The sequence below is a fragment of the Ctenocephalides felis genome, unplaced genomic scaffold (genome assembly GCF_003426905.1).
Source record: "Ctenocephalides felis isolate EL2017-DRISC unplaced genomic scaffold, ASM342690v1 CF-g0.4_SCAFFOLD_01740, whole genome shotgun sequence".
Classification (NCBI taxonomy): domain Eukaryota; kingdom Metazoa; phylum Arthropoda; class Insecta; order Siphonaptera; family Pulicidae; genus Ctenocephalides; species Ctenocephalides felis.
The window spans coordinates 46,686-60,715 of NW_020537894.1; the positions used below are offsets into that span (position 1 = coordinate 46,686).

Sequence of the window (14,030 nt, forward strand, 5' to 3'; positions counted from 1 at the left end):
GCATCTATTTTAATTTGTTTTGTTTTGAACATAATTTGAAATTAATTATCATCAGTAATATCCATTTTAATTTTATTGATACATTCTACGCTCTGATTTGTTAAATACCTAGCATTAGTGGTTAGAAAATACTGTTGTTAAGCTAAACTTGTTGACCAATAGTCAAGAGACACTTGCAGTATATTTGTGATCTTGAATTGAACAATTATATCAGATAACTAGCTGTAAAAATCAGATATGATGATAATGTCAAATGCATCCTTAGAATAATCACTGCAAATTTAAGAAGTTTTTAGAAATATTTTCATGTGTGATATAAAAAGCTTACTTGAATAATTGAAATGTTTGCCTCTAAATCTTTCTTACCTGATTTGAGTCTTATGAGAATTTAAAAATTTCTCATGTATTGGTACTGAATCCAAAATTTAGTTGTATGTATCAGAGCAACCTTTATAAAAATTCAATAATTTGAATGCATATATATTAACAGTTTATACTTCTTTTTTAGCCATATCACTGAAAAGTCTATAGTCGTTTGATATACCTTCATCAAAAACTTGTAGGTTTCTTGAAGTTTTCAAATCGTTCAAATTGTCACTTTCCCTATGAAGTGACAGTAAATATGCTGTACTTTTAAAATAAATTTGAAACAAAGTATTATTAAAAGATACTCATTTTAGTGTTTAACTCATGTACCCATAGTGCATCTTTACATAAATCTAGCATATAAACGTTATAATACGAAACATATATTTAAAATTATCGATATTTTGTTTTAAATATATAAACATAATTTAAAGAATATAAATACATTATTGCTAAAAATTCAAGGATATTCGTTATCAGAGTCCATATTTTCACCATCTGCCTCTTCATCTTCATCGGCATGACCTAAAAATATTTTAAGATTATTGAAAGGGACTATAATATTTTTGACTTACTTGATTCATAGCAATTTTTATATTACTTATATCCTTTTTCCTGCGCGTGTATGCTCGTTTTGATGTCACAGGTGCAGCATCAGTTTCTCCATGCAGTAATGAGTTACGATATATGAATAATGGTTGCCATTCATCAGTACGACTTGAAGGCATCCCGTCATTGATGCGGCGTTCCAGAAATGATAATCTTCATAAAAGATAGATTTGAATTAACGTTTTATTCCAATGCTTCCAAATGTGCTGACTAGTCTACGCACAAAATATTATTTTTTTCGGCATCTTTTACAGTTACAACTTACACATATTTCATGATATCTTGATCAAATGATGAGATAAGAAGTTAAAAATTGGTACATGCATTTTTTAAAAAAAAGATCTATATATAAATACAAGAGTAATGCCAATTTTAAATAGAAATGGAAAGACGGCCAATACCCTTCTTTCTACAGGTCTTTTGATATAAAAATATAAACAATTATTTGTGGGAGGTTCTTATTAATTGTTAGTGGTCTGAATATGTATTTTAATATAAACAGAGAAAATGTAATGTACGTGTAAAGTAATAAAATAATAAACGTGATGTATGTGAAGAATGAAAATCTCTCATTTATCAACCATCAATAAAAAGGTCTTATCTTTCTTATTAACTTCCCGTAGGGTAAGTTATAGTAATCGCAAAAAAATCGAAAATAAAAATTTTTATTTATCTTTACGTTTTAGAGGTTTCTGAACATTTTGGCATACCTTAGAAAAAATGGATGTATGTGTGTGTGTGTGGTGTGTGTGTGTGTGTGTGTGTGTGTATGAATGCGGATACAAATTTTCGTCGACGATTTCGGGAACACGGATCAACCGATTTGAATAATTCAAAAAACATTCGATTCGTATTGATAAGAAGACGTGCTGATTAGTTTTTGGCGAAGGCAGGTCTAGCCGTTCCGGAGATACGGGGCAAAAAGTGCCGAAAACGGTAACTCAGTTTTTAAGAGAATGGAGCCTCCGATTTTAATAATTCAAAAAACATTTTACTTGTATTGACAAGATAAAGAATTGATCAAATTTTCATAAAGGCAGGTCTAGCGGTTTCGGAGATCTAACGAAAAAAGTAAAAAAAAAATGCCATTTGGCGGTCAAAAATGATCATTAGACATATGCACATCAAATTTTCAGATATTTTATAGAGATTTTAACAATGAGTATAAATTTTGTTTATTTTCCTATGGGTTCCGTATCAATGTTTACCCGTTAGACAGCGACGCCGCGCTTACGTGCTTTATATTTTGTCTCTATGCAGTTAAAGCAGTACGATTGCTTTGAAAAACAAGTTCAGATCGTCCAAAATATGTCAAAATGAAGAAAACATTTTTTGTTCAAAAAAAAATTTTTTTAAAAAAATTTTTTTTTAAAAAAAAAGTAATTTTTTGTCCAATTTATAGTTTCTCAAAAATCTTATTTTTTCGAAGTAAATTTTTTTCAAAAATGTTAATTGTTTTTGAAAAAAATAATAATTTTTGGTACGGGAAGTTCCAGCAATTTGCCTTAAGGCACAATGCCCTAATTGCCTTAAGACAGAATTCCACTTACAGCTAGTCTTACCTTATCTTTAAATATAAGTCTCCACAAAAACTTATATTCAAATTCAATGAAACAAACAAATTATATTCAATCAAAACGCATCATGTACACCACAAGTGATCATGGGAGCTGAGCTATATATAATTATTATACTACTATATATATATATATATATATATATATATATATATATATTCAGAATCATACAAAATATATATATATATATATATATACACCTTATATATAAAATCCTCCTGTACGGTTGTAAGTCAAGATACTCTTCCTAAACAATTATTTGGATTTTGATAAATCTTTCTGAAGTTTGTCAAGGGAATTTTTTAAAATGTAAATGATTATAAAAATATAGTAATATTGTAGAAATAAATGGAGAAAACGATATGTCATTGTTTGACATTGAAAATATTTGAGACATTGTTTGGGATTGAAAACAAATGAGAACCGTCATCTGCCAAAAATTTCAATTTCCTTATGACCCTAGACAATATTAGAATAAGAAAAATGTAATGTCTACACTAGAGATGGGTAACTCACTCCGGAGTTATCACTCCGATACAACTCCTCCCTCGGAGTGAATCCGAGTGGAGTTGTTTCACAGGATTTGTCATATCCGACTTTCCTAAACTGGTATTAAATATGTTAACTCGTGCGTTAATTTACTGTTTTTGGCATTTTTGCTTTGGGAAGGAATAGCGGTCGCTTTCTCTTCTGAGATTCAGTTTTATGACCTTTTAGGTATACGTTTTTTTCCAGAAAATACAAAAATATTACTTCAAAGATACAGAACAGTGAAATTGTGTTCAAGTGTGAATAGCTCAAATATATAATTTATTGAATAGTAAGGGTCATATTTCTACCTACGACGATCTTTGGCCGAATAAGATACATAACGAAAAATACACGAAACAACATTTAATCTGGTTTTTCTATAGCCTGAAATAACAACACTTTAGAGTGCAAAATATATCAGTGACGTCAATAGTATTTAAGCAGCAAAAAATATATAGTATTAAATTTTTACTTAAAAGTAAGTATGCATATGTAAAGTAATAATATGCTAATCGAACTACCCGATATAATATTAATTCTCGAATGGAAATAGCAGAAGAAAAAATTAGAATTCAGAAGTATTATTATTTGGTGAAAATATTTTATGATAAATGTTTTGCTTTTATTACAAAGTTTACTACATTACTTTCATATAAAATTAATCAAAATAATCAATTATATTCACATCAAAAGAAAATTCAAGTTTTGCGTTTTCACTTTGGTCAGCAAAATTACGAGTCATTGAGTCCATCATGTGGTCGACCGAAAAATTTTACAACTCGTCATTTATTTGTAAATTTTTTAGAAAAATTATTCTATTGATATTTTTTAATTTTATTTAATTCATAAATTTTCATTTCAAAAAATTAAATGGGATCTGACAAATTCTTAAATGCATAAACAACGCACTATAGAACACATTTGTGTCGAGTTTTTCGGTTTCAAAGTTGTCGGAGTCGTGGAGTTGTTAATCGGATATAACTCCTTCCTGAAGCGGAGTCAAATCCGAGTCGATCCGGCTTCGGATATGATAAGCCCATCTCTAGTCTACACTATTATTGTCGAAAATCATCTGAGATGTGCTAGAAATTTTGCTTTACTTTACTAAATTCTTTCACAATACAAAAAAATAAATTTACTTATTCAAAAAATTATTTAGAATATAAAATATTTAGTTAGTTGACTGTAGATTGAATGATACACATATGAACAAGACTTGACAAATTAATTCCTACCCTTGAATTACAAAAATTATAGGCAACATTATTGGAGCAATAATATTGTACTTTTACCGCGGATACTATATTAATATTTTCTGAATTTGTCATACCATTTAAAAGACTTCAATTTTTATTTAAAGCAGTTCTACATTTGACATCGCTCATATTAATGCATTTTGGTGTGAAGAGTAATTTAAAAAACAATAATTATTATTTTTAGGTAAACCGTAAATTTTGGTATAGGAAGCATAAATATTAGTATAGGATATTACAAAATAGTAGGCATGAGTACAAGATAACATCTGTCGGGTCATCTAGTATATATATATATATATATATATATATATATATATATATATATAATCATATGACTTACACAACTCTTTTATCCTGCTTTAGCAACTTATTAGTAAACTCGTTCAAAATCTCCAAGAAAGGCAAACGCGAAGGTGCTCTTGTGGGGTCATCGCACTCGTCGACTGCGGTTACACTGAACAATATACCACTTCTATGCAAAGCAGTAACAGCTTCACGATTTTTCACAGCATCCAAGCCAAAAGATAAAGCAAAACGTTTTGCTAACTCCTAAGGTTTATAAATTTATTAATCACTAACAAGTATATGTATTATTAAACAGGAATACTTTACTTTCAACTCTGCAAATTCCTCTGTATTTCTGGGAACCTTAACACCAGCCGGCACATTCATTTGCAAATCCTTGAACAATCCGGTTAAACTCAAACTCATGGTCATTGCACAATTTACTTTGTTAATCTCACGCGCTTTGCCTAAAGTTGATTTGATAATATCACCATAATCATTGTAGCACTGGAAAAAATTAATTTATTTTAGTTTATTAAGTATATTTAGTTTATTCATATTCTATTAATTAACTATTCAAATTAATTATATATTCAAATATAATTCTTATAATGTAAGAATGTATTTTAGATACTGAACTATTCAGGAGAATGATTCAACTTATTTAAATAGTTGAAATACCACTTAATTCTTATTGACGATGCTCTGACGGTATTAGTTATTATTAAGAACTGATCTAGACATTAGGAATATACAGAAAAAATATGCAGAATAGTCATTACTAAGTAATGATTACTTGGTTAAATGACTATACAGAGACACAAAACTATTGTGTACATAAAGATCTCGATAACATACCAATTCATTTTCCTAGTTATTGGGATTACTGCCAATAGTTCATTTTCATTTTAAAAACTTTCAAATTTTTTGTCAGACTTCAATACTAATAAGCAAACCTTTGAATATAATGATGAACATTATTATTTATAAACTATAATGTTTGATTTTTTTGGAGTGGCAGAAAAATTAATCGAAATTATTTTTTTAAAAAACAATCAAAAAACTATTAGTAAAATTTAGAATTATTTAGATTTTTTGTATATTTGAACAGTTTCCAATACTAATAAGCAAACCTTCAAATATAATGATAAACATTATTATTTATAAACCATGTTTGATTTTTTTGGACTGGCAGAAAAATTAATCGAAATTATTTTTTTAAATAACAATCAAAAAACTATTAGTAAAATTTAGATTTATTTAGATTTTTTGTATATTTGAACAGTTTCCAATATTTTATAATATGATTGAAATATTTTGCTGGTTTCAAATTTGTATCGATAATATTTCTTTATAAGCTAGTAAGTTGTACCAATTGGTTCTAAGGTGCAATTAGTGAAAAAAATATTATAGCAATTGACAAAAATATATTTAGTATTTTTATAATTAAGCCATTTCTCAAAGATCTATAATATTTTAAGAGTTTTGTTTTGACAATCAACTATAATCTGTTACTGTGCAAAATTTCCTAAAAAATAAGGTCTGGCAAACTACCAGGCAAAATAACATTTACTGTTATAAAATCTACAGATAAAAAATAAATTTTTGAATACCCTTGGCATTAGTAACAAAATATCAGAAAACCATGTGTTGCTAAATATATATAAATATTATTAAGCAAGATTATGAAGAATTGTGTAAATGCTTAAGTAAATGGTAAAAATTATAAAAATAACAACAAATATCAATATGTATTTGTCTATTATATTACCTTAACATAGTGCTTAAACACATCTGCAGCAGCTTGAGTTGGTATAATATTATATACTATGAGTTTGCAAAATGCTGCTAAAAAGTTACGGCGTTTATGCAGTTCTTCGATTCGTCCCTCATCATGCCCTTCTGTAATCATAATGCAATGTCAGCTGAAGTGTTTAATTCTGGTATCTAGATGTTTTATTTCATAACAAACTTCAAAAATAATAATAACGTTAGTCGATATGCTGATAATAAATACGAGTTAAAATATAATGCAACATGTATTTGGGCCAGCTTTATCAGCATGCAAAATGGTGCTGCATGATGTAGAGTTCATAATAATATTTTACCTTCATGATGTTGTATGAAGACATAGTTCTGTACAAAATCATTTAATATTGTCTGTGTTTCTGCACATGGAATGTAAACCAGAGGATGCATCATCTCCTTCGGATGAACAGCTAATTGTTCAGAAAACATAATGGCTAAATCACAAATAGAAGAATATGCCTAAAAATGCAAGTATTTATAAGTTTGAATTATTATTGTATTATTTAAATGTTATTATAACAATAAAAGTTCTTTTTCAACTTACAGCTTCACGTAAATCATTATCATTTACATTAGTCATAATTTGCTTGCAAACATGTATATATTGATCTAATCTAGATCTTAGGGTTTGGATTGAAGATGCACAATCAACAGGATCAGTGTTTGTTTCAATAGTAGCTAAATCCCAAATCAAGGAAAAGTAACATGCTTCTATACAGTATTTCAAAGCCTAAAATAAATATAATTATTAAGACATATTTATAAAAATATTTAGTTGAATTAATTAAATTAATTTAATATATCTTATTTGTCTTAGAAATATGATACTTCTAAGTGTATCATTTTGATTTAAGAACATTGTTAAGCATAAGAAGGTCAACTGGAACAAGGTATTATTTGATTAACCCTTATTAGTAGCTTACTACTGATAAGGGTTAATCAAATAAGGCACCTGTGAGCTTACAACGATCAAACCAATCACAATAAAAAAAAAAATTAAAATAATAAAATTTTTGATCGAGATGATAGCAATGAAAATTTCGAAAGCAGTTAAAATAATAAGTATAATATATGTAAAAAAGTATTCAAACCATTTTTTTTTTTTAATTAAAAGAGATATTGCATATTTATCAGGACCAGCTACAACTTCGTGAGAATTATGTATGAAGAGCTAGCAACAGATAAGGGTTAATAAATCAATGTTAAAAGAAATGAATCAATACTATATGCAATATTAATTATTATTAACTATATTTATTACTAAATTAATAATCTTGAATAATAATACATGCATTTAACACTTGATGCATACATTCGAGGCTTTTCTTACTAAATTTTTGGGTCTCTAGAATATTTTTGAATACATCATTGATATTTTGCAAAAAAAGTGTCAGGAATATTAAATTGAATTAAAGTCTGTAAGAGAGGCCCAAAAAAGTATTAATAAGTATTTAATTCAAGATCATAGTATTATATTCTAGAAGTAGGTCAAAAACAAGCATTCAACTTAAAATCTAAACATTCACTGGATGTGAAATTTAAATAAATGATAATTACCTCACTAGGTAAACTCTTATCAGTAATGCCATTTTGGCATTCAATTATATCAATTATGATAGATTGCCATAAATTTTTATGGTTAATATTATGGCATGAATACAGAATCGAAATTTTCTTCAAGCTATTCACCACATTAAATGTTTCATCATCATCAGGAGTTTCATCCTGCAATAAATTTTTAGGAAATATTTATTTTTTCATAATCAATCATTCAGAATATAATAAACCATTTGAAAAGGGCATGTGCTTTAATACTAACCCCATTGATAATATTTCTCCAGTCATCCATTGCATAATTATATTTATCTACACAATGATCGATAATAATTGATTTTACAACATCACATCTTATTGAAATATGAGTGCCCTCTTTACACAAATATTCTAGAGTTTTACTACAAGTTTCTAGTACTTCGCTTTCAGTATGGTTAATTATAATTTCTTGCAATTTTGATAATAATGCTTGCAGATTCTGCAAAAAATAATATATTAAACTACTGTGAACAATTATACAATAAACAATAATAACAATTAACAATATACTAACATTTTCTAGACGTGATGTTGTGTAGATTCCTAAATCGAAATATTGCGGAATCGATAATAAATTCGTCAGCTTCTCCGAGTCTGCACCAAATCGTAACAAAAGCATAGGAATAGTCCTAATAAAATGCTCGGTTAGTTTTTGTTTGTCATCTAAAACTTGTTTATTTTCTTTTGCACTTAGCGCCTTTAATTAATAAACAGACAATTATTATTTCACAAAAATGCGATTTGCAAACATTTAGGATTTAGAAGTATCACAATTATTAGGTAAATAAATACAAATCAAAAATGAGTAAATGCAAAGATTAAAGTAAAAATAAATACTTTTATTTACCATCTTTCTTGAACTAGACCTTCCCACAGGTGGTTCGCCTGTAGCAGCTTGTCTCACACAACACACCATTATTTCTATCAAACTAGATTCTTGTTTATTATCCAATACTTCTTCTGAAGGCCCTGCGTCTTCTAATAGAAGATCAGTCATACACTCCCAATCTTTCATCATTGGATGACTTTCGATCAAGGAATCTACTAGGTAAGCAGCATGTTCATGAAGCTACATAAGAAGTATACAAAAAATAGGTATTAAGTATTGAGCAAATAATTGTACAGCAGTTGGATAGAAAATATTAATATTACACATTCAAATGACTATATGGAACAATTACTTGAATAAGACAATATTTTGATCAGTTCTATAGGTTTAATGTTATATAGGTTTACTTAAAAGTAAAAATGCCATATAAAATAAGCATGCCCAAAAACAAAAATTATTAAGCAAGCAGTTTACTACAGTTTCATTAAATAAATTTCATTAGCATTTATAGACATTGCAAGTGATTTATTTTGAATAAGCGCTATTAAATAGTTTCTGTGGCAAAAGATAAAACTTTGCAAAGTTTAGTAGTTATAAAAGTAAAATATTATTTTAAAGTTAAGAATATAATAAAAAAATCCAATATATAGCTAGTCGGCAATGAATAATGATAGTCATTATTACCTCAGATTCAATGAAAAACTGCACAAGATCTCTAATTAAAGGTGTATTTGGTAAACGTTTTTTACCACGTTTTGATCTGAGTTCAGTTGCACTTTCTTCATCTAAACGAAATAGATGTTCATTTAAAAATTCACCAGCTGCTTGTGCTACAGCTCGATGTGATGAATATACTAATTCGTATACATGCTCACTATCTTTATCAGTCAAAATATCATTTTGAGTTCTAAAATAAAAGAAATAATCACTAAAAGGAATACATATCTTAGTCAAAATATCAAGCAAGCATTTAAACCTGATTTATTTAATATCTTAATATTGTATCAACAGTAAGTTCAAATGGTAGTTTGCATAATTAAATACATAAAACAATTTGTTGAGTTTTCCTTTTATATGAAGGATCAGTTATTTGTATGCCATTTATGTATGCATAATTTTGTTTCAAGTAAAAATGCACAAGCTAGATATTTTCAAATAATTTGCCATGACAACTTATATATGAGAATAAATGAAATATCTCATCCATTATGAAACTTAAGAATTGTTCCAAATTAGAACTTTGAATATCCTAGGATACATATTGATTTAAGGATAGTTTAAAAACTAAAAAATATCCTATGACATCTTATATAAAATCTAGAAGATAATATCAATTAATAATATGTTTATGAAGAAAATTATCATTCTACTAATGCATTCCCAAGGTGGCAAACGAGAACAAGAGTTAGCACATTGAAAATTGACTATTATTAATATCCAAACTTTGAACTTTATTAATTTCTTATATGAATTATTAATTAATTGTATTACTTACTTGAAAATACTAATAACAAGCTTCACTGCATGGACAGCAACCTCATATTCTTTGTCAAGAGTCATGGCAACTATTCTATCTTTAAATTTACTTGTGAACAGTTCAAGCTTTCCTTTTAACTCTTCAGTAGCATATAAAGGTAATAAAGCCTGTAGACATTTCAAACGCACTTCTCCAACCTAACATTAAAAATATATATTAAACATATTTTAAGACAAATCAAATTTGTTGATAACAATTTATTTATGACTCAAATGCATTTATGATAATCACCTTTTTGCATTTTTCAGTGTATTACAATTTAATCAAAAAACATAACATATATAATTACTTTGTCATGGAGAGTCCAACCAATGTATTTCAAATAAGAATCATCCAAGAAGTTGGAATGGAACTTCTGCATCCATACACCAATTTCTGCCATACATATGGAACGAATCTCTGGCAAAGTATCTCTGTCAAAAATTCAATTGATTAGATTACATAGACGAATAAATCTAAGATTAAATTAATATTCATAAATATATCTCAAAATACACAACCTAGATATCAAATGCATCTCAAAAGCAGTGATAATATTAATATCTATTACTTACTGTAAATTACAATTAGTCGTACATTCATTTAACATTCACAATGGGAGTGTAAGTATAAAAAAAACATGAAAATTAATTACATAAAAATAAGTAAAAGTGACTAAAAATAATAATCTTACAAAAACCTTGTTATTATTTGACATTTTTAGAAGTAATTCACAGAACGTAAGAAGTAAACACATATACTCAATCTATACATACAGAACAAAATATCTATATCATAGATATTTAGTTCAAGCATATCTACATGAAACCTATCATTCCATAGAAAAAAGCTAAAAAGTATCAAAAAAGAATCACAAAAATTTGTATGACATTTATAACATTAATATTATGTACTTACAAAAACACTTTAGCAAAACTATCACTAAACTATTACACTATCCAAGTAATTAATTAAAAATAAGAATTGGCTTAAAAAGCTTACCTGTATCTATGAACAAAAACACATTTAACATATACGTAAGCATATTTTTTATTTCATCCATATTTTCCAGCAATTCTGTTCTTTTTTGCATAAGAGACTCCAGACGATCTGTTGCACGCTTGTCCCTAGCTTTCAAGCGTTCAGCCTCATACTGACGAAGTGAATTATCACAATTTACAGAAACAAGTAATGCGACATCCACCAGTGCAGTCATTAACTTCATAGCTGTATATTAATAAAAATCATTATAGATAAATGACAAAGGGAAATTTCTTTCAGAATATTCTTGATGATACAAAAAATTCTTAGAGCTAGAGCAACTATGTGATTGCCGATGTATATCCTATGTGTGATTTTAAAAAACAATTTTTACAAACTAGGACACTTTAATTGACACCTCACAAATTGTGAAGTTTATTTACATAGAAAATCAGTATGTCATACCTGCTAATGTTGCAGTATGTCGAAAGGCTCGAACTTGTGAATCTGATAATCCAGTCAACATTGATATAACATTATCCATCAAAAATTGATCATAAATAATAGAATATTGACATTGCTTTACAAGAGTTTGAACAAAGTCACAAAAATTTTGCCGAAACTTTTTCCATGCTTGTCCTGTCATTATTAAAGGATATTCACCACTTTCCTGCAGAAATAAAGAATAAACAAATTATTATATTCATTATATATGTATTATCTTACAAAAAAAAAACATTTAAACCTACCTAATGCATATTATATTTATTTTTCTTTCATAAAACATTTTTTTTAATTTTTGATATAAAATTCACTTTCAATAAAAAATAATAAACAATAAAATTCAAAAATAAATAATGAAACATGCATAGGGGAATCAAAAGAGAACACAAAAATCAATCACACAACACAAAGTTTGACTTATAATTAGAGAAGAATTATAATTTGATAAATTAAAAATTAGACTTTAGGGAAAATGGGAGATAAAATTTCTAAAAGCTTAAACCGGAAGCAAATATTAAATATTTTATGGCAGAAGACTTCTTAATTATTTCCTACACTGTGCTATCAACATAAATTATTTCAGTTTAATAAAGCATTTCAGCATAAAATTAAGTTGTATGAGAATTACTTGCATTTTTCATGTAAATGATTACAGAGTGAACTAACATTAATCAACTATTTCATGTTTCATAAACATTAAATCAAAATTCATTATCTGTAAATTATTAAAGTACCTCATCGAATTCTTCTGTCATTTTTCTAATAATAGCTGCATGTTCCATTTCACTTTGCATTTGTGGTGTTATTCGTCCTTTACATCCACTTGCATTGATAAAGAATTGAATAAGTGATATTAATGCCGTGTCACGATTTGTCTGTATGTTCCAATCCAATCATCCACGATAGACTTAAAGGTAAATATAGTTTAATAATAAAAAAAAAACTATCATACCTACTGACTATCAATTGAAATGGAATGGTCAAAAATTGAAGAAATAAGCAATAAAAAGTATTAAAATAACAAAACAAATTAAACTCGAATGCAGTTAATATTCTTCATAAATTAGCTGAAAAGTAATATTAATAGTAATATTAAAAGTAATAATGATATTTCTGGTTACTATATAATAATGTATAGTACATTCACATAAGTGATTAATTTATTTACTTATACACTGCTTCTTAAATAAAAATGTTTGAAATCTTTGTTTACAGGCCACAATATTTTTAAACCCAAAAGCACAAAATAATCCATCATAAATTAGCTGCAAAAAATATTAGCAGTATCACTCACTAGTAATGATCATATTAACCAAATAAATCTTATTTCTGAGGTAAAGAATATTTAATAATGTAACTTACGGCCATAGGTGCTTTACTGTTTCTTAAAACAAAATAAAGACTTTTGTCATCAACTGAATGATGTTCATGAAGTGGTTTACGCCCTGGTTTTCTTTTCGTGTTGGGGGGGTTGTAGGAACTGAATCAGGAGGAATCATTTCGTGCTCACAGGAGGAAACATACTGAACACCTGAATATTAAGTAAATAATTTATGAGCCCATTAGCGTTTTTTAGTGTTTTTTCAAAGCACATATAATCAAAAAATAAATTTGATTATAAATTACCTCTGGCACGAGCTCGTTCATTCGTTTCATAGGAGATGGCGGACTTTCCATTTCAGATTGTGAACTAGGCTCTGATACACCCAGCTCATGATCTCTAAAAATTAAGTACTGGTTAACAATGTGTGTGACAATATACTAATATTAAAATTAAAAAAATATGATTGGATATTAAACAATATATAAAAGTTCAGGGTACTAGCAATCATCAAGAAAATAGCTGTAACAATAAAACTCACTCTGCGCTGCTTTGAATGATAATCAACAGAAGGAGTTTGCTGGGGTTTCAGGATTCTCATACTCCGGAGGAATGGGGTCATCCATTCGAATGCGCTTTCCGCCTCGCCGATGCATTTTGATCAATTATGTTTTTTATCTGTAAAAGATTTGTTTTTTAATTTTTAAGTACTTGCTAGAACAATTAAAGCTCTACATTATAGAATATTATAGAAAATAGAAAAAATACTGCAAATACACTTACTATGTGATTTAATATACTAAATAACTTCAATATAGATTTTGAAAACGTTATAGAATTGAATTCTATTTTG

General features: G+C 27.6%; 1 protein-coding gene across 1 annotated transcript; it reads right to left on the reverse strand.

Annotated features, from left to right (window-relative positions):
• Window positions 1–826: 826 nt before the first annotated feature.
• Window positions 827–13,833, reverse strand: LOC113374358 (cohesin subunit SA-1-like). The gene is given in 22 exon segments (XM_026614453.1): window positions 827–891; window positions 968–1,128; window positions 4,680–4,888; window positions 4,952–5,131; window positions 6,396–6,526; window positions 6,733–6,892; window positions 6,978–7,163; window positions 7,991–8,158; window positions 8,253–8,465; window positions 8,541–8,723; window positions 8,874–9,095; window positions 9,540–9,762; window positions 10,351–10,529; window positions 10,682–10,805; window positions 11,374–11,401; window positions 11,404–11,598; window positions 11,818–12,022; window positions 12,591–12,730; window positions 12,733–12,763; window positions 13,219–13,336; window positions 13,496–13,617; window positions 13,759–13,833. Coding segments are annotated over 22 exon segments (3,318 nt in total).
• Between the last annotated feature and the right edge of the window lie 197 nt (window positions 13,834–14,030).